The sequence below is a fragment of the Mustela nigripes genome, chromosome 2, assembly GCF_022355385.1.
Source record: "Mustela nigripes isolate SB6536 chromosome 2, MUSNIG.SB6536, whole genome shotgun sequence".
Classification (NCBI taxonomy): Eukaryota; Metazoa; Chordata; class Mammalia; order Carnivora; family Mustelidae; genus Mustela; species Mustela nigripes.
This window is the reverse complement of record NC_081558.1, coordinates 99641686-99669551: the sequence shown is the minus strand read 5'-3', so window position 1 is coordinate 99669551 and position 27866 is coordinate 99641686. Positions and strand designations below refer to the sequence as shown.

The 27866-nt window shown below is 46.0% G+C and overlaps 1 protein-coding gene across 16 annotated transcripts in view; it reads right to left on the bottom strand.

The window, feature by feature from the left end:
* Nucleotides 1-27866, bottom strand: part of KALRN (kalirin RhoGEF kinase) — a 656868-nt gene that overhangs the window by 453211 nt on the left and 175791 nt on the right. For all 16 annotated transcript variants that reach the window (XM_059391106.1, XM_059391108.1, XM_059391110.1 and 13 more), the window contains exons 2-3: nucleotides 15710-15784; nucleotides 8784-8898 (exon numbers count right to left, since the gene is read on the bottom strand). In XM_059391106.1, coding sequence (XP_059247089.1) covers nucleotides 8784-8898; nucleotides 15710-15784 — 190 coding nt within the window. The remainder of the gene's footprint in view (nucleotides 1-8783; nucleotides 8899-15709; nucleotides 15785-27866) is intronic.

The following is a 27866-nucleotide window of genomic DNA, read 5'->3' as shown; positions in this document are numbered from 1 at the left end:
ACTACTGTTAGCTCCACTCCCACTGATTCTATGTCCTTCCAAGGGTTACAGTGAAGATGCCTGGGCAAGACAAACAACATTCCTCTCTCCATCAGGAATGCTTTGTCCAATGCTGGGTCCTTGATTTATCACCTGAAGGCATTCACAGGTTCCTGGAATAACCAAGCCTGCTTCCCATAGCTACTTCATGACCACATGGTTTCGCCTCTGATCATCCAGGTTATTGTTCTCCAGGGAATCACAAATGCTTGTCTCTACACTTGAAGTATCACGGCTCACTCTGCCTCCTCCACATACATAGTTGCTTTTCACAGGGTTTCCCCAAGCCCCTCTGGCCCTGCAGACCCTAGAGGGCTGTGCCGGCCAGACCTGCTGAGTCCAGCAATGGCAGAGAAGTGTGGTCAGGGAAGTGGACCAGTTTCCAAATGCAGATCAGCAAAATGCTAATGCCAGAATGCTGCTTCTGCTGCCAGAGTAGCACAGAAGATGAACCGGACAGGTGGCAGAGCGAAAGAAAGGCCTCGGGCCCAGGGAAACTGAGTGGGACCACCGTCTCTAAAGGACAATAGAGACCAGGCTTCACGTGCATGGTCCCTGCCACTGATAGGTTTTTACTCATCTCTCTAAATAGTTCCCATGGTCCTAAGTGCTTCTGTATTTTCACTACATCTCTGTGTTCTTTGGTCTCTAAAGCCTAGCTGACTATCATCAGATAGTCATCATCAGATAAGCATAAATGAGATATAATGAACATAAATGAGATGAGCATAAATGAGGAGCATTTACATGTCTATAAGAAAAACACCCAGGGGAGAAAGTCTGAGGCACCCCCCGCAGTCACCAGCACTGTCCCACATACTCCACTCACCATGGCTGCTTTAACCAGCAGAAACCCAGGAGTGATGCAGTCGCCATCTGCATTCTTCCACCTGTACACTCACACTTAGAACCCAAAGAGAACCTTAGAGAAAGCAGGTTTGATGCACAGATCATTGTTGCCCATCTTCATTACACCTGTCTGCCCCCTCATCTCCTTATCACCCTCTTCCGTTGTCCTGTTCCAACCCATTCTGTGGCCTATCCTGCAGCATTGACCTTCCTACTATCCCCAGATCTGTCCTCTGCACGCCATTGTCATGGCCTCCTTTTCATTCTGGCTCCTTATTTCTTCAGTGGATAACAGTTCAAGCTCTGGTACTAGAACATGTTAACACATTCTGTACTTCTTGTTAAGTCTTGTTAACTAGCTTGTACTTCTTGTTAACCAGCTGTAAGTTATATTGGCTGTGTGTCCATAGGCAAGCTACCTAGCCTCTCGGAGCTTTAGGCTTCAGGCCCTCATACATAAAAGAGGAATAATCATGCCCACCTCAACATGCTGTGAGAATTAAGTTATGCATGCAAAACACTTGACTGTTCAATAATGCAGGTTAAAGTAATAATAATGGTTAACATTTATTTATTACTTAATAGATCAGTTTCAGAGGTTGGATGCATTAAGTGTTTTTTGCCACTCAAAATCACATTTGAGAATTCATCCATCCTGCTGAATATCACAGTAGTTAAAAAAGCTTGTCAAAGAGAACTACATATGGTATGATACCATTTTTATAAAACTCAAAAACAAGCAAAACTAAACAATATACTGTTTATGAAAACATGTGCTAAACTATACCAAAAAAGCAAGAGAAGGAGAAACACAAAACTCAGAACAGTGGTTGTTTCTCGGGGATTTAAGGGGGATCGGGGTGAGTTATAGGTAGCTTTAAAAGCAGACATGATACTCTGCTGCTGAAGTTGGGGGGTGGGCTCTCAGGTGTTCATTCATCATTATGCTTTGTAACTTACAAACACATTATATCTATTCCTTAATATGTAGCAAAAATTACTAGGTATGTATGTGTGAATATACAATTATTATTGTTGTTGTTACTATTATTATTATTGTGCTTCTTTAGGAGACAGACCAGGAAGTACCAGACACCTGGGTACTACAGAGAGATTGCTAGATAATTTCTTTACAACGCTCTTGTGAGATGGGCATTCTTATCCTAAATTAAGGATATGTTGGACCAGAAATATTGAGTATCATGCCCAAGGTTTCATCTCATGCCAAATATCTTCCCTTTGGTCCTCCAAATCTGTTCTCTATCCTCTCCCCTAAACCTGATGCCCTGGGATGCTGACCCACATGGACTGCATCGATGTCATCAGCTCTGGCTGCCTTCAGTTCATGACAATGACAGGAGGTCAGAGAATGGGAGGACAGTGAAGTAAGTATAGATGCCCCTTCCGCCCATCATGGCCTCACCCAAGGCCACAGCTCCGATCAGGCAGCCCTCAGTCAGCCTCCAGATTCTGGGAACTGCTCCTCACCTTGCTCCTTCAGGCCTAGAAGTAGTTACATCTCCCATGTCTCGGATTCTAGCCCTGGGATACTGGGGAATCCAAATCTGCATGATTGTAAACTGAGCCTTCATTAAACTCTTCTCAGATCACCCAGGTTGAGTGGCCGTGTGCTTCCTTACTGAGAAGCCGCAGAGCTGGGATCTGAACTGCCGTGCCTTCTATCCTAGGAGGCCTCTCTTCCCTTCGCTGTGAAGGTCTGCACAGCTCTGACAAAGGTGATCACTAATGAGGGTAGTTACTGGTGTGATTTCACATTCCTCAGCAACAGAGAGGAACACTATTTGCTCTTCAGGACTTGCGTGACGCACAGCTTAACAACAGGGACACTTAACTGCTATTGCTCAAATTTGCATAGAACCTGGGAACTATAACAGAAATGATAAACCCTCTATACATAAACAACAAAATAAATTTAAAATGAATGTGAAAAGGAGTAAGTTGAGGCCAACGTTCTCATTGGTCCTATTTCTGGACCTTCTGTCAGTACTCCCCAAAGCCTCCTTTAATTGACGATTCTAGAACAAAGGACAGGATGCCAACAACCCATCTCAACAGGCCCTTCCAATAAAGCACATTCAGTGATGACAGTTTGGATAGCTTGGGCTTTCTAAGGCTGAGGATAGTGGGAGGAAACCCTTGCAGTTTTTACCTCCTCATCTTCTGTCTTTCTGGCTCTTTCTGCATATTTCAACTTTCTGGTGAGGCTGCATAGAGACAGGGCTGGCTATAAGCCCAATTTATCTCTTGCTGAAATCAGTAGAATAAGAGCAAGTGTTATCAAATAATAGGCTGTGAATATTGGCACCTTGGTTTGATTGGCATTACAGAATATCCCATCTTAATTTCTTGTCATCTTTCTTTACCAGTATGATATCTGCCTTTCTTGCCAGACCACTTAGCATCTTGCTGCACTGCTAAGAGCAGAATTAAGTGGCAGACACATCAAGGGGCTAACAACTGGTGCCCTCAGAAGCAGCAGAAAGATGGTCATGACAAGGCAGAATAATAAAGACGATGAAGAGGAGAAATTCAATGCATCAAAAGTAACCCAGGGCTTTTTTTTTTTTTTTTAAACTAGCTACCTAGAAATTCCTATTTCAAGCATTTGGTCAACTCTCAGTAATCACAGGGGGTAGGTTTTCTACACTGTGAGCTCTGCCTGGGCAATTATTTACTCTCAGGCTAAATGTTCTATCCTGACTCTCAATTTCTAGGAACATTCATCATCTGATTGTATCTGAGTGTTTCCTTTCTTTTTCTTTCATGTACAAAGTAGCTGCAAGCAGATAGCAGACCAGAAGGATTAAAAAAAAGTAAGTCGAGTATAGCCTGGATGACAGTGAGAAAAGATAACACGAGAGCCCACCAAGATGCCTATCCGGACCCTGGCTCATAGTAGGCACTCAGTAAACATTTGTTGAGTTCAGTAAATGGAGTTATTAGCAAGTTGAATTGGAAGAATTTTCAGGCCTCTTCCCTCTGATAGTCTGTGATTCCTCAGAAGAAGATGACAGAGAGTGCAGAGAAGATCCTGGGTGTTCAATCCCGTCAGGAGCATGAAGGAGAAGTTGGAAAGGACTTACCTCAGGCCAAGATAGATCCCAAAAAAGTGTAACTAGGGCTGCTCCAAACTGTCACAGTCCAGGATGATCCTTGGTCCCAACTGACACCCTCTAAATTCCCACCCAGAGTCCAAGGGGGGACTGGAAACCAGTTCTCTTAGAATTTCAGATGTAGATACCATCTGAAGTGAAATTCCAGGCCCCAACTTATTTAGGGAGCCTGAGAAAAGAAGTGTATGTTGGTGGGAGTGACAATACTCTGTTTTGATGTCCTAGATTTTATGACATGTTTTTTTCCCCCCAGTACCATAGAAACATAAAATTCAGGATAAGAAAGCCTCTTAGAAATTATCTAATCCAGCCTCCAGTCGAATGGAAGAATTGTCACCCCATCTCTATTGACAGGAAGCTCACTTTCTCCAGAGGCAGCAGGAAGACTGCTGGACAGCTCCTACGTGGGCAAATTCTTTCTGCCTGAGTCCCCATCTCTAACCATGCCTGCTCCCTTCCCTTTGGGGCAGCTCTGAAGTCAGGAACCACTTTCCTTCCATTTTCATTCCTTCCAGAAAACATCCTCCAATCCTTCACCTGCAGAGATACAGTTTGTGGACCCCGCAATATACTGTTACCATGACAACGCTCTAAGGGCTCCATGTTATTTTTAAAATGGAATGGCAGGGGCGCCTGGATGGCTCAGTGGGTTAAAGCCTCTGCCTTTGGCTCAGGTCATGATCCCAGGGTCCTGGGATCAAGCCCTGCATCGGACTCTCTGCTCAGCAGGGAGCCTGCTTCCCTTCCTCTCTCTCTGCCTGCCTCTCTGCCTACTTGTGATCTCTGTCTGTCAAATAAATAAATAAAATATTTAAAAATAAATAAATAAAATGGGCTGGCAGAGTTCCATGTTGCAGACTTGAATGCAGTGGTCCAAAGTTGCCTGGACTTCACAGAGAGTAGTGGGACTATTTCTTCCCATACATTTATCAATTTCCACAACCACCTGTTTAATCATCCATTTTAGAATGGTGCCAGAACTGGCCTCAAGATGACTGGTTCTTTAGATTCTGGGATCTTCTTTCATCACCTGCTGGTCCTTACTGGTTTGTCTTCTGCTGGCCAGCCCATCTTGGGTGCTACCAGCACAGTCATATAGTGTACTGCCTTTTAATGGCTACTGGTTTGCACTGGGTAGGGAAATACCCAGGTTTTACTTAACTTTATCAAAATGTCTCCTCCTGCTCACCATGAATGCTCTGTCTGCCTGGCATGTAGAGGCTCTAAATATTTGTTAAATGGAAAAAGAATGAATAAATTCATGAGAGAATGAATGTCAAATATCACCTATGGATGATTATACCACCCTGCAGAGCACACTCCTCCCTGACAGGACCCTGTCTTTCAGCCTCCTGAGCCAGAACCCTGAGTAGGTAATTTGTTCTCATCAGTATCATTGACATGATCTTGCTGTTCATTTTCATGGCTTCCCTTCTCTCCAAAAGCCATGGCTAAGCAGAAGAGTGGCAAAAACCATCTAACCTGCAAAGTTCTTCAGTTTCCCTCCCCAGACTTCACTGTCTTTGGAACAATTCTGTTCCACATTTTGTTTCCAACAGAAGTTACATGTGAACTTGTGGCCAACAGAATTAGGAAGTGATGGGTGGGCATGACTAGCTGTAAGTTCTGCCACTTGCCACTTGTAGGTGCTCACACTCCTGGTAAGCAAAGACCCTCGGGACAGAGGTAGCTGGCCTCTAAAAACAACTTTTTAAAAATTTTATTTATTTATTTGTCAGAGAGAGAGACAGAGAGAAAGTCAGACAGAGAGACAGAGCACAAGCAGGGGGAGTGGCAGGCAGATGGAGAAGCAGACTCCTCGCTGAGCAAGGAGCCCAGTGCGGGACTTGATCCCAGGACTCCGGGATCATGACCTGAGCTGAAGACAGATGTTTAACTAAGCCACCCAGGCGTCTGTCCAAGAACAATCCTTCTCACTGAAGATGGCAACAAGACACTTGCCTCCCACCTGCCAGAACCTGTGAAGAACATTTTTTTTTCCTCTCAGGGGCACAGGATTCAATGCCTGGGACCACCCTCTGAGAAGCAGAGAGCTCACATCCAGTATTTTCCTTCAGTGTTAAGGTACTGTGACTTTCCTCTCAGGCCCTCATGGGTTTCATTCCCCTTTACCCCCTCTCTTTTAATTGCTGCCCATCTATTTTGTCCTATCCTTGCTGAACAAATCAGAATGAAGAAAAGGGTTCTTCCAATACTTTTACCTTCTATTCTTTAGAAAGTAAGTGTGCATTAGCTGAAGGGATGTGATAAACACACCAGAAAGAAAAAATGCACCCTTCATGTTTCCTGGGACCCCAATTTCTTCTGACTCTAAGAGAACTGAGAGTTCATCATGGATCCCCATGAAAACTTCTCTTATAAATTGCTTTGAAAATGCCTGGCTTTATGCCTGTTAGTAGTATACTTGGGAAAGGAGCTTTTAAAACTGCTTAGCTCCTAGATGACTAAATTGCTAAAATACCTACATCAGTCATGGGTGATTTAGTCCATCTCCTTGCCTCTGAGACAGAAGACCTTTCTTCTGCACAAAGACCTCCAGGGGAAAAAAAAAAAAAAAAGTATTCTATTCTATTCTTCGTCCAAAGACCCCACTCAAAGTTTAGACATTCTTCTTCGGATATAACCCAAATCCCTTTCATTGGAACTTAAGACCTTTTATCTCTCTTCTGGCCCCTAGCAGACTATTTGACATCTGTTTGTGCATAGCATTTTGCGGGGGCCCTTCAGGGGTTCTCCCAATTCTAATCAATATCCTCCAAGCCCTAGATGACTGCTCTTCAATCCCCTCTACCACCTGCCCATCACTGTCCACCAATCCCTTACATTTGTCTCCCTCATAGCACTTTTATTTTTTATTTTATTTTTGTTTATTCATTTTTTTTGAAGATTTTATTTATTCAACAGAGAGAGCAAAAGCAGGCAGAGCAACAGGCAGAGGGAGAGGGGGAAGCAGGCTCCCTGCTGGGCAGGGAACCTGATGCGGGACTTGATCCCAGGACCCTGGAATCACAACCTGAGCCGAAGGCAGACACCTAACCCACTGAGCCACCCAGGCACCTCTCCCTCATAGTACTTTTAAATGTAGTGATTGCCTTATTGGACACCTGCTTCAAGAACATAATCAGCACTTTCTTTTTTTAAAAGATTTTATTTATTTGATAGAGAGAGCAAGTGAGAGCAAGCATGAGTTGGGGGCTGGGGAGGGAAGGCAGAAGGGGAAGCAGACCTCTTGCTGAGCAGAAAGCCCAATGCAGGGCTCGATCTCAGGACAGTGAGATCATGTCCTGAGCCAGTCCTGAGCCAAAAGCAGAGGTTTTACTGACTGAGCCACCCAGGTGTCCCTAATCAGCACTTTCAACAATTATCCAAGGTCTCCCAGCAGAGGCAGAGCTGAATATGGAGGACCTCTTTGTAATTTACTAATTCTCCTATAAAATGCACAGATGAGAAAGAAGTTGTTTCCGAAAGCCCAAGGTACCACTTCTTATTTGCCATGACAAACACCTGACAGGCTCCAGCTCCACTAAATGGCAGAGAACAGAAATTTTTCTGGCCAAGGGCAAGGATGGGAGAGCCCCAGGGCAGGGGTCAGGAGGGCAGAGTTCTAGGCCAGCCACTGCCATGGATTCCTGTGAGCAGCTCTCATCCCCAGTGACCCTAATTCCTAGCGGAGCACAACACATAGTTGCTGAGACTGCTTCCCAGGGCCCTTTCAGCTCTATATGCTGTGATCTGAGTCTACAAAGGCCTCTCCTCTCCCTTCTTAGAAAATATATGCCATGGCCTCGACATGTGTCTCTCTACCACCAATGTAACCAGCACTATCTGGAAACACTCAGAAACCAATGTTTCTCAACCTGTTAAAATTATCATCGTTCCCTGCCCCTGCCCCAAATGAGCTTTTAAATGCCTTTTTTTTCTTTAATTGCTCCACCCAGTGAAATTTTTTAAAAAGATTTTTAATTATTTATTTTAGAGAGAGAAAGCATGTGAGCAGGGAGGGGCAGAGGAAGAAAGACAGAGTCCAAGCCAACTCCTCACTAAGCAAGGGCCCAATGCCCTGGGGCTCAATTCCAGAATCCTGAGCAAATGTACCTGAGCTGAAACTGAGTCCGATGCTTGACTGAGCCATACAGGCACCCCGACCTGGCAAAATTTTAATACCATGAATATACTGTACATATTTTTAGGTACAGTACATATATCTGCGCTTAATACATTAAAAACCAAGGTTTTCACTAGCACCCCCCCAACCAATTTTCATCCCCCTTGGAGGCAATATAACCCTGCTGAAAAGGTGTGACCTTGACTGAGCGGAGGGCTGCAGCTAGGTATGGAACACTAGTACAGTTATTTGCCCCCAAACTCTAAAAGCCATAAACACATTCAAAGCCAGGGTTTTGAAGATAATCCATTGCACAAGCCGGAGTGGAATCAGCCAGACCTCCAGCTTCCCTAAGGAAAACAGCAGCTCTCCACCCTCCTCCCCAGACCACAGTGCCTCCTGCTCCAGACCCTGCCCTTGTTCTCACCTTTGCCCAGGGCTCCCACTCCATTCATGTGGGTCCCAGCAGTAACAATGGGAATGATGAGAACAAGGTGAACTCTGGGTGATGTTGTCCAGGAATCATTAGCATCTACTCTAAGCGCAGAAACAACCAGGCCCCTGGCAGGATGAAGCCCTCATTCCAACGCACTTGCATCACTCCCACCCCAACAGGTTGTTCCCCTTCACCTTACCTTGGCACACTGGCCAAATAGGTCACGAGTTTCCGCAGGTCTTCCTGTCTTATTCTGTCATGATTGCTGCGAGCAGGGAAGGTCAGGATGGGTCCACCTCGCTTATCACGGCCCCCTGCAGGGAGGAAGAGGAGGGCTGTTAAGAAAACCAGCCAGAACATGTGTGGTGAACAGCTGTCTGAGTGCTGGAGGAAACAGACAGAAATACAGCGCCTGGAGAAATGCGGTCACTGGTCAAGTGAAGGGCATGGGGTTTGGATGTGATTAACATGGGTAACCTTGGTCAAGTCTTTTGACTTCTCTAATATCTCACTGCAAAGTGCAGATGAAAATACTGATGAGCTTTTTACAGGGTGGCCCCAAGGACTGAGGAGCTGGCAAATGGGGAAGCACTTTGAAAAGTAAAGCCCTCTCCAAATGCAAGATGATAACGAAGGTGATGACTGTTCTTTCTGAGAACACAAGCTATTGAATGGGCTGTAGTCTCTGGAAATTTAACCTTCAATTCACTTCTCTTTACAGACCTCTGTGAGGTAGAAGGACTCAGGATTAACTGACTACCCTGCTGAGAAACCCTTCAAGCATCCATCCAAGACACCACTGCTGGGAGGGTTTTAGATTCATAGATAGGATATTAAGTGTTCTCTGCACAGCCAAAGATCCACCCCTGCCTGTCTGCCTGCCTGAGGTGACACCTGTCACCCCTGCTGGAGGAGCACAGGAACCTTTATCATAAGGTTTCTTTATCAGAAACAAGGATGCTCAAGGTCTTAATCACTGCAAATGCATATGTACACACTATGATTATAAATGTTTTCTAAATACCACATTTTTAAAAACCAGGAAGGAGAGTATAGTGAAATGATGATTGTTGTTGTTACTAGAAGGCTGAGATTTTGCATCTTTGCTTTTTCTTTCATTTTTTTCCCTAAACTTTCTATTCATTATTACTCTATCCTCTAAAAATTTATTCTTTAATGGGCATTACTAGGAAGCAGGACCAAGGTCACAGGGGACAAAGCTAAGGTCTGTTCTTACAGGCCCTGATTGTTACACAAAGAAAACCTCTGCATCATGCTCACGGACTCCTGAACATCTCAAGCAGCTGCCTGACATCCTCCAGAGTGGAGACCACAGGGATATAATACAAGAAGGAGGAGGCATTGGCATGGCCATCACCAATTCTGGAAAAGAAGCTTAAGGCTCAGCCCTCTGAAGAAGAAATTATTCCAGGGGAAGACAGAGCCTCCCAGGGTCCCCATCCAAGTCCGAGTATAAAGTTTCCCTCTGTTTTAGGGTCTAAAAGCCATAAAGACAGAAGGGAGACTTGACAAACAAAACCCAAACCATTCCAGGATACTCCTAAAGAGGAAATGAGAAGACTGGCAAGAGAAAAGGATCAAACAAGATCAGGGCCACTGAGAGATCTGCCTTGATGAAAAAGAAAAAAATGTTTCAGCAGGTACCGCCATCATCCCCAGCCCCACACTGGAGCAGATTCGTGTAGACACACCACAGAGTTGGACCTGAACCCCCAGCTCCATACCACAGGCCTGGCTTTTTGTATGAATAGCCACCCCCCAGTCATCTGCCTTGGAAAGGACCCCCATTTCCCAACTGTCTTCCCAAGCAAAAGGATTAAATGGAAGGTTTCCCAAAAGCTGGAAGCATCTCCCATACCCTCAACCTTCCTCTCTAGCCTTGACCCACCCTAAGGATTTTCACTCTTAGATGGTTTTAACTGCTGTTGCTGCCTTTCTTCCTGACCTTCCATGGATGCAGTAGACCCATGAGAACATAGGGAGCCAAGGCTGATCTGATTGGCAAAGGCTTACCAAGGAGTTTAGAGGACTGCTGGCACTGTACTTCCTGAGCTAGAGCCAGGTCTGCCCTTGGAAGGAGTGTATCATAAATATGACTGGGGAAAGTTCCAAATGGCAGAGGAAGGGGAAGAAGGAGAAAAAGCCTAGGCCAGTGCAGCCCCCACCCACATCCCCGGCCTTCAGGAAGCATGGATAAAGATTGGAGACTGGGCAGTAGGATCAGTCAGGGGTTTTTCAGAAAGGAGATAACCTTGTAAGAATGTAAGAATGTAGGACGTGGAGCAGGAAGGAGCATAGAGAAAGATAGTCATTGTACTGGAAAGAGTGGGACAATGGGTAGAAAGAGACCTCAGAGCCCATGCAAGGGGAGGGGTCCTGTTTCCTTCTCTGAAGCATGCTGACAGAACTCAAAGAGGGAAAAGGAAACAGATAAAGAGAGGGAGGAACTCAGCCTGCCTGGGGGACACTGTTCTATAGGTGAAATAGCAGACTAGCCCACCACCAATTCAGGATAGGCTTGAGATACTGGGAGAAAGGGGAGCAGACTATCACTGGCCAACGTCCCTAGAGAATGAACATTAGGCCTGTAAATGAGGTGGGCAAAAAGAGATGAGACAGGGAACTGGGGCATGATGAGAGCTCTGTTGTAAGGTCTAGCCATGGTGTCCAAGTTAGGTTCTAACTTGAGTGGAGGCAGAATAAAACTAGTGCATGCACAAGTGGGGAGGGCCCACTGAAGGTAGGAGATGTCCTGCTGGATCATGAGTTCCCAAGGAAGAGGGGACAGCAGATGTTTTGCTCATCTGATATCCATCCTTTCCCAATTTACGGGGAAACATCAGAAAGGGTCAAAGGTAACAGACAAAGGCCACAGACATGTTTATCAAAGTTAAGGTCTTGCATATGGATGGCCAATAAGGAGGTAGAAAATTTGGTACAAAGAAGGCAGCTATGAAGGTGTAGGATTTGATGGATAATTGACATGTGCACTGAAATTACAGAGGGTCATAAGCAGAGGTGAAGAATAAGAACCCCTTGTTGAAGCCTGTGTGACTTACAGAGGTGGATCTGGGATGGTACAAGACAAAAGTGGCTACAAAAGTAGCCACGTTTTGAAAAGATGATACAAATGGTGGCAGGGTCCTCAAGGGTCAGTCCTTCACTCATGACATTCCTGCTGTGGGCCTATGTGTGAGAGGCTTTGGGGCCAGGAGCCACAGGACTGAGATAAAAAGGAAGAAAAAGGAGGGATGGTCTGATGTTCTCGAAGGCATAGGGGCAGGGCAGGACAGGGTTGGGGAAGAGATAAAGGCTAAAAAGCAAGGGCGAGTTAAGTCTTCCCTGATTCAGCCAGAGGAGGAATGGTGCTCAAAATTTTCAGGGGGCTCCAATTAGGGCAACTGGGAGAGGTGGGGAGTTGGGGGGGTGGGAATAAGAAAAATACATTGATGAAATTATACCAAAGTTTGCTCCATCTGACAATAGTTCTGAGAGATGTTAATGGATAATTTTTTTCAAGGGAATGAAGTTACTCTGTAGTTTGGAGATGGCTTCATGTGTTTAATGCACATGTGCTTTAATGAACATGGCAAATCTCCAACATGGTAAATCTCCATGAAGAAGCTATAATATGCCTTTCCCAAACATCAGATTATAGAACCCCTTTTTCTTTTTTGAGGCTCATCTGGTGGAACTGTTGTTCTATGGAACACACTTTGGGAGACATGGATCCAGGGTCTGAGATCATGCTACAGCAGCTGACTAGAGAATGCTGTTGGTAGGAGATAAGGAGGCAGAGAGGGACATCGGGTGGTGGCTGAGAGGAGGGCGTGACTGCACATAAAGATAAGAGGTGAAATGAGCACCATACAAGCAGCTTGCATAAAAAGCACAAACAGATACTGGGAGTAGGAGGCGCAGGCACTCAAAGGGAGCCAGAGAGGGCAAAGGGAGGCACACAGGCTGTGAATACAGAGCAGAATGGCCAGGCTGGAACGACAGAGGCTCTCTGAGGCACAGCCACAGAGCCTGTCACACACACGTGCACACACCCACACACAGAAGCTGGGGAGCTGCACTCACTGGATTCTTCCAAATGTGCGTTCCCATGGCAGCATGCTTTCCCTTGCCCTGGCCACACTGGGGGGACTAGCAGACAGGGGTGGGCACAACCAACAGTTTGTTTCTCCGCACCACCTTCCTTCACAGAAAGAAATGCAACTGCAACAATGCATTCTTCACTTCTGGGTTTCTTTGGGTTTTTTTTTTATTCTTACATTTTTTTTCTTTAAAAAGTTCAGGTTGTAAGAGGCTTTATTGGTTTTTTTCTTATTTCTGTTTTGGTTTTTTGTTTTTGTTTTTGTTTTTGTTTTTCAGATGCAGCCAGCTGTTTCCCTCACATCCTCAGCATCCTTCCGGGGCATGGAAAGGCAATGTTCCCTAAGTCCAAAAGCTCCTGGCACTGTGCATAGATGAATAAGATGTACCCTGGGCTGCTCAGCCCACATTAGTACAGGGGAGTGAACTGCATGCCCCAGCCCCCTTGTTCCTGCTCTGGGAAACTTCTACCTGCCTCATGCTGGACCATCTTCCTGGCACATTGATTCTGTGTGCTCCCTTAGGGAAGGTCTTTTCTAGGGCTGGCTGGGCCCGGCCTCAGGGCTCCAGCTGAACAATCAAACAAGGGTTCTCATGTGTACTGCATGTGCAATCATAGGTCCTGGACTGATGCAGAATAGGATGGTGTTTGGAGGCTCAGCATTAAAGCCAGAAAGGCTTCCTAGAGGAGGCAAAGTGGGAAGTGACTTGGGAAGAAGAGAGGCTCAAGTCGGAAAAAAATGTGAGTAAATCAGGGCCAGTAGAGGAAGTTCAGGCACAGGAGACATGGGAGGATTAGCGGGATACCAAGCAGACAGGAGGGATATCAAGTTAAATGAGGCTCAGAGCCATAAAGAAAAAGAAGAAAAGATAGGATTGGGCTCTGCTTGGGAGTGGAGAGCACAGAATAGAGGGCTGTGGGTCACATTCTGGAGCCAGGCTATGGGCAGCAGCAAAAGTCGGGGGCCTAAGGCTGCCCAGTGGCTCTCAGGACTTTCACACATGGTCCTCCCACACGTCCAGAAAGCACTCTAATCCAAGCGTGGGAAGGCTTCAGAGGTTGTCTTACCCACACCTCTAGCCACACCAAAATCACTGCCATGTGGTCCTGCCAAGGGGCTATTCAGCCTGGGCTTCAGCATCTTCAGGGACAGGGGTTTGCTACCTTAAGATACATAAGCACCTAACACTCATGGGGAAAGGGAGCTTCTCAGCCAATGTCATCTCACAGCAACAGCAACACTAGTATCACTACTAATACTACTAATAATAACAAGGAGTGCATTCTGTACCTCACATATTCCCATTGCATACTCTGTCCTCACATCTCACCTCTACACTCCGAATCATCATCAGTCTCTCATCTTCCTTCTCAATATGCAGGAGACACCTGCTGCTTGGTTTCTCCTCCCCAAACCACCTCCTTTCTCTTCCTTCTCTCCATTTTGTCTGTTGCCCACAGCCAGGCCAGCAGCAGCTCTGGAGTGAAGCCATATACTGTGAGACGGTACTCGTTCCTTCCCTGTGATCCTGCCACCACTCCCTGTGGACTATCAGGATCACCCGGAGACAAATGCTCAATCCACAAGGTACAAGCACTTGGGTATATTTCTTTAAATGTGATCCTTGGTGGACACTGCCCTTACCCCAGCCCCTGCAGGAGGTTCTATAATGGAGGCCTACAATGGAGCTCAGGAACTAGCATCCACAGGGATGGCCAGTGCTCCTGTAGCTTGCCTTCACTTACATCACATGCCACCAAACTCTTCTTAAAGGTTCAGATAGTAAATACTTTAAACTTATGGCCATCTCAGCTCTGAGGAAATCACTCAACTTTGCTGTTGTAGTTAGCAAGAAGCCATTGACACTGCCTATAGCAGGCTAAACAGTGGCCCCCCAAAATATCAGGTCCTAATCCCTGGAACCCATAAATGTTAGCCTATTTGGAAAAGAGAGTCTATAGCTGTGACTATTTAAGGATCCTGAGATGGGAAGATTACCCTGGGTTATATGAGAAGGCCCTAAATGCAGTTACAGGTATCCTCGTTAGAGGGAGGCAGACGGAGATCTGACGCAGACAGAAGAGGGAAAGGCAATGGCACTACTGAGGCAGAGATGGGAGTGATGTGGCCACAAACCAAGGAATGCCAGCAGCCACCAGAAGCTGGAAGAGGCAAGAGGCAAGTTCTCTCCTAAGAGCCTCTGGAGATAGACCTGCTGACACCTTGGTTTCAGACCAGTAAACTGCTTTCAGATTTCTTGCCTCCAGAACCATGAGAGAACACATTACTATTGCTGAACGCTACCAAATTTGTGGTAACTTGTTACACAGCAGTAAGACACAGCAATAGGACACAAATACTACCTAAACAAATGCACATGGCTGTGTTCCAATAAAATTTTACCTACAAAAACAGGTGGCTGGCTCACAGAGTAAAGTTTGCTGACCCCTGAATCAGACATTAAAAGATCCAGGTGCACAAGATGGGTCAGAGAGAAAAGTCAGAAATAAATATTTGGAAGCCATTATTCAGAAAAATAAATAGATACAAACACTTAATTGAGTTCCCTTTGCAAGGAAGGAGAGATAAAGAGGAGCCAGAAAAAATTATCCTCTCCTATCTGATCCACTCAGAGATGAACCCAAATAAAACCTCTGGGAGTGTGTGAGGTAAACAGACTCCTCCAACTAGAGCATTTTCCATAGGGACCTCAGTGGCCCATGAGGGACCTAACTGGCCAGGGAGGAGTTGGGAGGTCAGCTGTATGTGTGGGGGTGCAGGTGAGAGGCTCCCACCCATGGTTGTGAGTGTCCTCCAGAACACCCAGCTGGGGGTCAGTGCCCTCTCTTCTCTTTCTGTCTGCTCCAGAGCAAGGATCCAGCCACGCCGAGTGCCGCATCACACCCCCAATTTCTCTCACACACCACAAAGCAACTGTCTAGATGCATGTGCACACACACACTCTTCCAGGTCCCTTACAGAGCAAAGTTCCACAGACACTCACCAGACACGAAGGCCACTTTTTCCTTTAGGATGGGAAGGACATCAGAAGCTTTCAAACCATCATTCCGAAAAGACCCTGTGGGATGACAAAACAGAAGGAATTGGGATGAAAGAGGTCAGATGGCTGAATTCCTGGGTACCTCCCTCAGAACCCCAACCCCATCATGCGCCACAAAGTTGTGCCTTGTTCAGGTGCTACAGCCCAGCCCAATGGAACCAATGGAACAGGAGAAGGTCCACAACACAGAGGACACTTCTACATGATGCCAGGCCATGCGCGTGTCCCTTCCAGGGAGAGGACAGTCCAGGTCGCCCCCACCACACATACAAAGTTCCATGCCTTGCAGGCAAAAGCCACAGCCCTGCTGCTGTGGGCAACTTGACGACGGGGCTTTTTAAAAGCCACTTTGTACCTCTTTGCCTAGCATGGTGTCCGGTACACTCAGTAAACACCAATGGAACAGGTTAATTAATATCAGGATGGACCACAATACCCTAAGTAATTGTTTTTGCCTTTCCTCTACCTGGCACAGGGACTCTTAAGTTTTCATTGTACAAACTGTAAAAGTAAACCACCATATCCCTAAGTGGGAAGCAAAATTGAATGCAATAACCCTTCTTCCTCCTCCCCCTCAATGTCACCCTCAGCAGTCCACAACAGACAGGAGGTGGGGAGACACTAGTCTCCCAGGAAGTAAATGCACTCCCTTCTTCAGCAACTCATTCTCTGCCTAAATCTCCTTTCTCAGCTGCAGAGTTCCTTCTGGGGTCCAGCTGACTTCCTATTAGAAGGTTGGAGGCAGAGGCCTGGGGCTCACATAGAATGGAAAATAATGATGTGCCTGGAGAAACAATAGCCTCAAAGGACAACCCAGCCCAGTACGAGTACAAGGCACGTGGGAAGAGAAGCCCCCGCGTGCACACACAGACACACATACACATAAAACCGCAGCCAGCCCACTGCAGCCTTACATTTAGCCCAAGCACCCCACAAAGACTCTCAGGGATAGCCAGCCCACACCCTCTGAGCCGTAACTGGGATCTCTGCTGTGGATCACCACCAGGGACATCACACAAAGCGACACCGGAAGAGAGGAGGTTCTGCATCAGCTCAGTGTAACAGAACCAGGACCACCGGCAACCACTCGGGTGCCTTTCCCGGCATGGCTCACTCCCTTGTGGTCCCAATCAGATAATCTGCAGAGAAACAAACTGGGAAGATGGTCCCCACTCAGGGCAGTCTCAACCTCTAAACCCTGACTGCTTCGAGACTCGCCTGGGAATTCTGGCAACAGCCCAAGGCTATGATCACTGGCCTAGGGAAGGGAAATAAGCTAGTTGCACACTCAACCAAGGAAGAGGAGAGATGTGTCTCCAGAATGCCAGTCTGCTGTGGTCGAGGGTTATGCCTTAACCCCAGACAAATTCCCAAAGTGTCTCTGACCATTTCACCTATTTCTTCTTCATTTTTTTTCGCCACATGAAGACAGTGAGCCTATTCATTCATCAGTCGCTCCCCTTTGCTGCTCCACAGGACCTAATGCTGGAATAACCCAGTACAAGGCTCACTTTGAGAAGAACGTGGGCCAAAGAAGAAGAAAAACATAACACAACAACAACAACAACAAATCTCTAATGATAAGCATTGTTTGCACAGATCTTTACACTCTGACCTTATGTCCCAACACAGAAACTATTAAATCTCACTATTAGAAACCACTTAGAATCCATATAAATTATTATAGAATTCACAAACAGACACATAGGTTGTTTTTGTTTTTGTTTTGTTTTTTTTCCCAATTCATGCAGTAAGATGTTTCAGCTTCCTCGGCAGGGGAGAGCCCAATCCAGCTTTACCAACTAGACAAGGATCATCTTTAGCTGGTGCATGAGTTGTTTGTGGAAAAGGACACCTCTGCATTAAAACAGCCTGTTTTCTTTTTATTTTATTTTATTTTATTTATTTATTTGACAGAAATCACAAGTAGACAGAGAGGCAGGCAGAGATCAAGGAGGAAGCAGGCTCCCTGCTGAGCAGAGAGCCTGATGCAGGGCTCGATCCCAGGACCCTGGGATCATGACCTGAGCCAAAGGCAGAGGCTTAACCCACTGAGCCACCCAGGCGCCCCAAAACAGCCTGTTTTCATATGTGAAATACATCTTTGTATACATCAGTTTTAAAACATTTTCCTCTCTATCACTATATACACCTTCATTTCTATAGGAAAAAATTTTAATAAGAAAAGTTAAACTTCAGTCCTGTCTGCTTCCAGATTTTTTACGAGTTCAAAAAGAGGAAGGCCCAAACAAATGCGATTTGACAAGAATGACATAATCCTCTTTTCTTCAAAACACCTATCCTATTTTTTCCACTGCTCTTCCTCTCCCCGACCTCCCTTAAAGTATACAAGATGGCTCTAATTCCATGAAGTTCCCAGACATTAAAGAAGACCTTGGAATTCATTATAATGGAAGCATAAGATTTCCTATCCTTCCCCCCTCATGGCTCCTACCTGTGGAGGGAGAGCTAGAGGGAGCACTGAATTCCATCCTTCACACCCCACCCATCATGCCCCACCTCTTCCTTCTCCCCTCCAGACTCCAGGGCCTAAGAGAAAGGCAGTGGCTCCTCCCCTCAGCTTGCAACCATTGGCCATTGGCCTGAGTAAATTTCAGTATCTTGGGTTGGGCTGGTCTAAGATTCCCAAGGCTTCCTCTTCCCAGGCCAGAGTCTTCCCCCATCTGGTTTAGACCACAGCTGAACTACCTCCCAGGTTGTGAGCCTACCATAAGAAAACCTAAAGTGTCTAGATTTACAAAATCCTTAACTAGGGGATAACCCTTTCCAACAACAACAAGATTTTTCACATTATAAACAGATTTGCTCCAGGGTTTCTTTAAATAGAAGTTGCCTTAATGGTTTGAATTAGTTTTTCATTTGCCAAAAATTGAATTACAAACAACTTTTCAACAATATATGCATTATGTAAAGCCAAGCAGAGCTAAACTAATTAGCCCAGCAGCTCAGAAGTTGGCGACCTTGAGTAGAAAACCTATTTGCACTGGCTGAGGGTCCTAGGTATCAATTCCCCCTGGCCCCTGTGAAGCCAGCTAATAAAGGAGAAGTCCATGGAACACTAACTCAAACAGGACCAATGAAATAGCAACATATTTTCACTATCACGTACATGTCTGGGCAGCCTCATAGAAAATGTTCAATAAATATTTGATGAAAGGATAAACAAATGAATGAAATGGTAACCCTTTCTCAAGTGACATGCACAAGGTCAGTGGCCTCATCTGTCACACCAAGGGCTGGTGATCCACATAGATGATCTCCAGGGTCCCACTCAGCTCTGATAGTTTGAGGCTTTTTAAACCTTTTCTTCATATTTATTGGCCTTTAAGATCCTCAGATTATCAGATCAATATGCTTTGAGAGAAAGTACTGGAAAAAAAACTCCCAGCAAGGTTCAATGTGCTTTGGGAAGATAAACAACTCTTCCCTGGCCTCTCAGGGCATTCTTTCCCAGGAATCAGTTTCAGGGTCAGGATGCCCAAGACACATCAACCCATTTTACAGACAGCCCAAGTTACCAAAATGGAAGGCTAGTTATGGAAGAATTTCTGTGAGGCACCCGTACCTCAGAGGCAGCAGGCAGACCTGACCTGCACTTGCTATCTCTGAGCAAAGTATATTTGATAATAGCACCATGACCCTACAAACTCTAGACCCACTGTAGATCAGCTTCCCCCCTTAAAAGAAAAGCCTGTTGAAACAGCAGCCCCCTTGTTAGATCTAAAGAAAGACCAAGAAGAAATAAAAGCCCCTGTGCTCTTTGGAGTTACTGTAGGGAAAAAAATAAAATAAAATAAAAAGAACCAGAGGGCACTCTCAGGGACTTGACCCAAGGTGTGTTTCCTGCTTTCTCTTAAGGACAAAGGCATGCTTCACTGGCATTCAACACTAATCCCACCCCATTTGTGTCCTGCTGCTGTCAGAATTACGAGCCTGCTGTTCGGTTAATTAGCAAAGTTGAAATGCTCCGCATCTATTAGGGAAGTAAAAATTACCACAGTCACCTCCCCAGGATCTCCAGCGTGGGACTTCTCTGAGCCCCACTTCTACCATGTCCTCTCTCCAAATGTGCTGTGCTTACATTGCTGCTGCCTGCTCCCCTTGACCTCTTCCTAGTCAGCCTTCCCCACGTGGCAAAGTGCCCCTCTCCCTCTCCCCGGCTCCCAGCCTCTGCAGGACCCCACGTGGCAAAAGCAGGACTGGCCCTGGTGTCAGAGGTCCTCCGTCTGTTGTTTCATGGTTCCGGGATCGCAGGGAGGATCCCAGGGCAGCTGTGTGCCTTGTGCCCCATGCTAGGCTCCTCTAGAAAGCAGCGCTGATTTCTACAAGTAAAGACACCAGCAGCTAAGTTTTGAGCAACTGGAGGTGCAAGCCACCAGGGTGCCCATGAATTGTTCTTTATTTCTTTTCGGTTCTCAGCCATACCCCCTTAATGTGCATTTACTGAGAAGTGACTGTGGAAGTATTTTAATATTATCTCATTGCCTCGATTGGGCCTGACCCTGTGTCACCTGTGCTCAGGTAGGTCTCCACCTCATTTTCCCCCTCCATGCCAGTGTGTCCAGCACGGAAGCCTTGATCAGAGTGGCCCTGACTCACTGAACTGCTGCACAGGAGACAAGTGGTTTCAGCTGAGAGTTCTAAGAGCTCATGAGGCTGAGCCTTAGTTTGGGTATAATTGGGACTGTTTCCTATTTCCACAGCCATTCTTCCATCAGTTCTTCATTGAGCACCTATTATGTGTTAGGCCTTACGTTAGGCCTGGTGGTTCTTAGACAAATAAGCAAGGGACCCCACTCTCCAGGGGGCTTGCAGGCAGAGATGGACAGGTATGCATATGCAGATAGGATGGCGAGCTGTTATCAGAGACAGGATATCACCTGTACAGAATGCAAGGGAACTCAAAGGAAAAGTGCATCTTAAAGCCTTCCTACTCAAAGTAACAAGCCTCCCCTACCAACTAGAATCTTGCTAGAGATGCATAATCTAGGCCCTACCCCAGACTGCAGAATCAGAACCTGCATTTTAACAAGAAACCCCAGTGATTCATATGCATGGTGCATTTGTGGAAGATCTATATACCAACATCTGTCTTCTATTTCAGAGCTGCCTCAGAGGCAGAGATGGATACAAGCACCCTTTAGCCTAGTCTAAACAGAACCTCTCAAATCTGATCTAGAGCTGCTCGTCACCCCTCCCACCTCCATGACAGGAAGACCCCCTCGCCACCGCCCAACAATCCCAAAGACTCAGCCACTTTCCTGGAACCCATCACCCAGATTCAGCTCTGGAGTAAAAAGGCTATGGGAGAGATAGAGGAGTTTCCCCTCTGGGGCACTGAAACTGGACCATGTCTTGTTTTTTGGCAGTCGGAGTGGTTATGAATAATACCTGTCCAAGCTGCTCCGGATTTTGGTGGCTTAACCCAGTCCTTCATGTAGCAGATATTTTAGTTTTGCAACAAATCTCCTCACTACCCCAACCCTCAGAGCCCTGCCTTCTCTAACTGCTCTCAGTATTATACATACATTTAAAGACCAAGAGGCCATCTCTGCCATGCCCTAGAAAACAAGGAGCCAGTCAGGTTCATGCCTCTTCATCACACCTGCACTCCCACCCATGGGTACAAAGCCCTGAACATGGGGCAATACTGGATGAGAAAGAGGGGAAGGAGAGGTGTCCCTGCCCTAGAGAGCTCCACACCTAATGAGAACACAGTGTTCATTTCAGGCAATCATCTTCCTGGGAGGGGAGACCCAATTTCTGCCCTCTGAGAGTTTTCAGCCCAGTAAAATACCTAGTGCCCATTTCCCCTGACACCCGGAAGCTACCAGACTCTGGAGGAAAAACAACTTCTGGTTCTGAGGTTCTGATGAAGACCCTCCTGCCCTCTCCCAGCCTGGCTGTCCTGTATCCCCTATATCCTGATTATTAGTGCCACTACTCACTAACTTATCCAAACGGAAACATGGGAGGCCTCCTAGACTCCTCCCACTCCTATACCCCAAATACCAGTTCAGTTGCTTGGTTCTGCTGATTTTACCTCTTTTATCCCTCCCAAATCCATCATTACCTTTGTGTAGTTTCCCTGACCTTCCTGTCCAGTTGAGCCATCCCTGACTACACCTTGTACTCTCTTCTCTCCTAAAAGTCATTTCTGTTTTCATTCTACTCACCATTAACAGATTCCGACACCCTGGGGTAGGGACCATCTCTTACTCTTTGCTCTACCCCAGCACTTAGCACAGTGCCTATCATGCAAAAGAGACTCCAGAAATACTGGACTGACACTGAGTATGCACAATCGTAAGAAGACAGAGAGTAAAAGTGGTGAGTAGGAAGAAAGGAGGTGGTCTTTGAACCAGTGTTCAAGTAAGGATAGGGCCACAGAATGGTGTCCCAGTGGCAAGCAGCATATGCCAAGGCAGAGAAGATGGGGTGAGCAGGGCATGTGCCAGGGATGGAGAGAGTATGCAGGCTAAACAGTAAAGCAGGGTTAGGAAGTGATGGAAAAGAGGGCATGGAGGTGGTAGTTGGGCTCTCTGATAGCACTCTAAATCTGGATATCTCAACAGGGCAGGTTCCTGGGAAGGCAACAGCAAAGATGTGGTTGCAAGTGCCTTCAGAAGCTCAGAGAGCTGGGACTGCATCACTGCACAGACCAGAGCCGGGTGGCACCTGGCTGGTCAAAAAGGAAGGCTGTGTTTCCAGAAAAGAGCTGGAACCAGCAGGCTCTGACTGTAAACTGCATGTCACATTCTACTGTGTAAGGAGCTGGGGGACGATGGGACATGTGACCCTTGCTGAAGTGGGTGCTAGAATGTGAGGGCTGGGGGCGCCTGGGTGGCTCAGTGGGTTAAGCCTCTGCCTTCGGCTCAGGTCATGATCTCAGGGTCTTGGGATCGAGCCCCACATCGGGCTCTTTGCTCAACAGTAAGCCTGCTTCCCTCTTTCTCTGCCTGCCTCTCTGCCTACTTGTGATCTCTCTCTCTCTCTCTCTCTCTCGTTCTCTGTCAAATAAATAAATAAAATCTTAAAAAAAAAAAAAAAAAAAGAATGTGCGGGCTGGGGGCACTAGAACTTTGTCTCTTTGTCTCTTTTCATCTTCTCCTTAAGTCCAAGAGAAGCAGGAACCATGCTTGTTTGTGAGGTACCTGCCAGGCCAGTAGGAGGCTGGGAGTTTGAGTAAGACCCCATGAAAATTCAACATGGAACTGAATCATAGAGGAAAGAAACTTAAGGACATGATCCCTTCTGTGTAGGGACTAGATGGGCAATGCCCTGGGGGAGGGCGGGGAGATACTGTTGGTACACCTGGAGTTGAGAAGGAAGTCATTGGTAGGCAGAGGCAATGATCTCCATTCCCCTCGCTGTCCCTTCTCTCCTTCAGGTCATTCCTGTACTAACACACACACACACACACAAACACGCGAGCACGCGCGGGCACGGGCAGATGGAGGTGAATGTCTCCTCTCCTCTTTACAGATGCTAATGAGCTATTGAGGAAATTGAGGAAACTGGCTGTTGGAAAACTCCTCCAGCGACTATAAATAAGTCCCTTGGATCTCTAGTTAAAGCAAATGCCACTGAGGCAGGAAGTGAGCACTGACAGGAAGGAATCAATCTGGCAGAGAAGGAGACTGGGCAGCTTTGTGTCAGCAACAGAACACACAGCATAGTGTAGAGATCCACCTGCCTCTCCCCCACCTGCCAATCTATCTGCCCACACTGAGGCCGGCTGCCGGAAGCCACCATCCCTCACCACGGACACCTGCAAGCGTTAAGCCAGCCCAAGCAGCATCAGCCGCTAGCTCCCTCTCTCCTAGCAGAACTCAGCTCCTCCCTGGCTGAACAGAAGGATGTTCACAAGCCTCAGCTAACCCAATTTCAACGCAAAAAGGAGAGAGGAGGGAAACAAAAACATGGGCTCCTCTTTTGGTAAAGGCTAAACACTAAGCTTTTCCAAGCCAGTTGACTAGGTGTCATGCAACGTGACGCAGCAATCAGGGACTTGAGAGGACAGGGGCCAGACTAGCCAGTCATTCCACCAGGGAAAAGCAATATCTACTTTCTCCAAAGTCAGACACGCCCTTGTCCATCACTCCCCACAACGACTGTTTCCTGCCCTGCGTTCTACTGAGCCGTGTATCTTGTCCAGGGTGTCTTCCTCAGTGCCTCCTCCTTCTTTGTATGTCATGTGGCAGGCCCCTCACTGTTGTGCCATCTCTGCCGCTCCATCTGCATCCCTCTGGAGACCCTAAGCTCCGACGGGGTGGGGGTGTTTCTGGAGGCTTATCTCTAAGCATATAGCTTAGGAACAGTCCAGGACAAATTCTTATCCCCCCCCCCACCCAGTGCCACAGTGCCCTCTACAGCCCACTGGCTGCTGTGCCTCTTCCTACACTGGTCCTTCGCCCTGTCTGTTACTACCCCCATCTTCATCTTTCTCTCTCTCAGGCTTCCATATGAACTCTAATTGTGGCCAATTTCAATATTAACTTTCTAAAGTCAATATTAGATATAAAGGCCTGGCTAATGGGCTACTTTTGAAGAGCAGAAATTTGTAACACCGTTGCTAAATTAGCTGTGTTAAAGATCACTAATAATTAGCACTTTACACATGTGGGTAACACCTCTCTAAGCCCAGCTAATGAGCAAACCGTTTCTGTTTATCTTCACGAGATTTAATATTAGCTGAGTTGAGACCTCAGCTGTCACACACGCACAGGCTCACTCACTCACCCTCCCTCACTCCCTCCTCCCCTGGAAAGTTTGACAACGTTCAGTGTTCTCTGGATATAAGAAAATGGCCTACTTCAGAAGAGATTATGTCTGACCATCACTTTTTAAAAACTGAGTCTTTGCTAACAGACTAGGTTAAAGTGCTCGTACCTCATGGATAGTAGTGATGGTGGTAAATTTATTGTCTTTTTGCTACACCGAATATTACTCTTAAATGGGTCCTCAAAGTAACACAGAACATTAGCCAGTGATGAATTAGTCAGTGATGAATATGAATCAACTGTTAAACATTCACAGTATATTTGCTTATATATTTAGAGAGAGTTACAGAGATATTCAGAGGTGGAGGCAGAAAGTGTGTAGTGTGGTTCAGACATATAGAAGGCTCAGTCCTTGGGACCCTCACTCTCAGTTCCTTTCCCTCTTCCCCAGTGTGTGTATTTGAATTTTAATTAATTTTAAATTAATCAGGACATGACTTCAGGTTTGAGATGAAATTGTTGATCTGAAAATCCAGCTTTGGCCTCTTTCACTGTGGTACAGCAGGTATGCAAACACGAAACGGTGCTGTACCTCCCCACTAACCCCCCACTCTGCCCTGCTCCCCAGAGCTGGAAATGCACATAGCAGTAAAACAGCAAAAGCTAACTGCAAAATTCAGAGCAGGAGACCCTCATAGGCAGCTCCTAAAGCAGTTCCTCTCATCTCAGCACAGAGCTTTTCTCCACTCCTACCTCCAGACTTTCTGACTCCAGAGCTGTGCCATTCTTGCCCTAGTCTTACTATCCATCAGTGGAAGCAATGCCACAGGGATGGAGTAGGCACAGACCGGACACAGGTCCATCACAGACACGAAACACCTAGGGCCAGAGTAATGACCAGGATTATAGAATTGCAACAGCAGCTTGACAGGTGAGAAAACTATACCCGAGGTCATATTATTGAATAAAGTTCAGCAAACTAAAGCACCTCCTCCCCCTTCAAGGATATGTATGCTGCTGTCCTTGGTCCTGAGCTAGTTGCACAGTTGCTACTCAGATCGACTGCTGTCCAGCCAGTCCTAGGATATATGAACTGAATGGGGAAAAAGGCAGAGATGAAAGAGATATTAAGAAATATCAGATAAATAAACAAATACAAAGACAGGTTGAAGGCACATAGACATGGAGAGATTACTGGAGAGAATAAAAAGACTCGTTTTGATACTATTTTTAAATAATTGCAGTAGCCACGAAAGGTCTGAGCACATTATACACATACACACACACATGCACACACACACACACACACACATTCCCCTCCCATGGAAATGAGACAGCATAAACTCCATATGGATCCCAATACTATGCTTTTCAGGTTAGTCATATCTGTGGTAGGTGGATTGGCCATGGAAAAATTTCTAGAGTTTTAAGTGACTTTTAAATCTTTCCTTAGGTTATTACCTTAGGTATCTAAACACTACCCAATTCATTCTGACAAATATTTATTGAGTACATATATATTTCAGGCAGAGTTCCAATCACTGTGGGTAAAATGATACAAAATCTAGAGTTCCTGACTCTGTAGACTTTTAGTCTAGGGGGTGAATCAGACAAATCAACATGTAATTTTAATATCATATAAGAAATACAAAGGTAGAGGTACATGCAAGAGACAAATGTTCAGAAAATACCAAATATTCAGAAAATACCAAAGAGATGATAAAACTTAAGCTCTCAGACATTGTTTAGAAACTGAAAAAGCAGTATCTAGAAGAGAGACAAAAGGTTATGGGATCCTCAGCAAGGTTCTAGACCAGACAGGGCAGTGTTGAGAATCAAGGTCTCTCTGGTGGGTTTAGGGGAACACAGAGAAGAGTTGCTAAAGCATATATTTTCTTTTTTTCCCCATGACCTACACCCTCTCCAGAGTAACAGAAATATGAGTTAATGTTTGCCAGAGATAAGCAACCAAGCACCCCCTGTGAACCTAGCATAACCAGGAGCCAGCATAAGCTAGGAAAGGACCAATTTCAAGACAGTCTGGCCCATGATGCCTGCTACATCTTTAGAAAGAAGCATAACAATATCAAGTGCTAAATAGGACACCAGAGTATTCCAAATATCTCACAAAGCTAGAATTTTTCTCCAGAATTATGGAAAACAACAAGAAAGGAGGGACACTGCCTGCAAAGAGTTGCCTAAGTAACTCTCAACTAGGTTTACCAGAAGACATACTAAGTCACATATTCCAGAAGCACCTAGTAAACCAAACCAACCTTCTTAACCCTGCCTCAAAAACATGTGTGGTTGGGGAGGACCATAAACCTCATGAACCTGCATGCCAATTATTGCATATATGTTCATGAGTACTCAGTTTTCCAGGAAGAGAATCTGTGCATTCTAATTTTCTCCAGATTTTCAAAATGGGTCAATGGTTCCGTAAATAGCTGAGAACCATTTGTCTAAAGCAAGGTCAGAAGGCGATCTTACAATCTCTCTTGAGTTCTAACCACTACTTCCTGTCATCTACCATCTGCCCTACTCGTGGTTCACTTTCTTCCAACACTCATGGACTATATGGAAACCTGTGTTTGGCTGGCAAAAAAATTAACTGAAAAGGAATGACTTAGATGTCTCAGCTTGAATAGAAGGAAGCTGAGGCAGACAGTAGGAAATGAAGGCTAGGTATAGGACCCCATCCTCTAGGGAGAAGGTCAGTCAGAGCGGGTGCTCTCACTGCGGTTATTGCGAGCCAGAAGTGAGGTTCAGTATGAAAGGAGTTTTACAGACGCCTAGGCAGTGCCTTTCCTAGAAGCCTTCCTATTAGAAGATTCCCTGGCCTCTAACCCCCACTAGTAGAGGGAGAACAACTTTACCCAAGTCCCTTCCTAGATCCATGAGGGGTTCTGGTAAAAGTTAGAGCCAGCAGAAGGGGTCTACAAAGTTGCTTAACAAGATCTCTTGGAGTCTGGTGGGAAAAAAAGGGGGTTCTCAAGGATTCTGAGGTAGGCAGCCCCAGCAGAGCACGCCTGGCCACTATCCACTCAACAAGCTGCTTTTTGCATGAGATGATGAGCTCCCCCAGGGCAGGCACAACCTGAGAGGCAGCTCACAGACCTGAGTAGAGCCCAGGTTCTGTATTCAGAGAGAACCAACTCTGACTCGCAATTCCAGAATGTATTAGTTGTGTGCCGTTGGGCAACTTACTTAACCTCCCTGGGTCTCTGTTTCCTCACCAGAGATAAAAAAACAGAAACAAAAACAAAACAAAAACAAAAAAACTACTTCACAGGCTGTGGTTATAAATAAGAGACAAAATCTATAGGAAGGAATCATACACATAACTGATGGCTAAG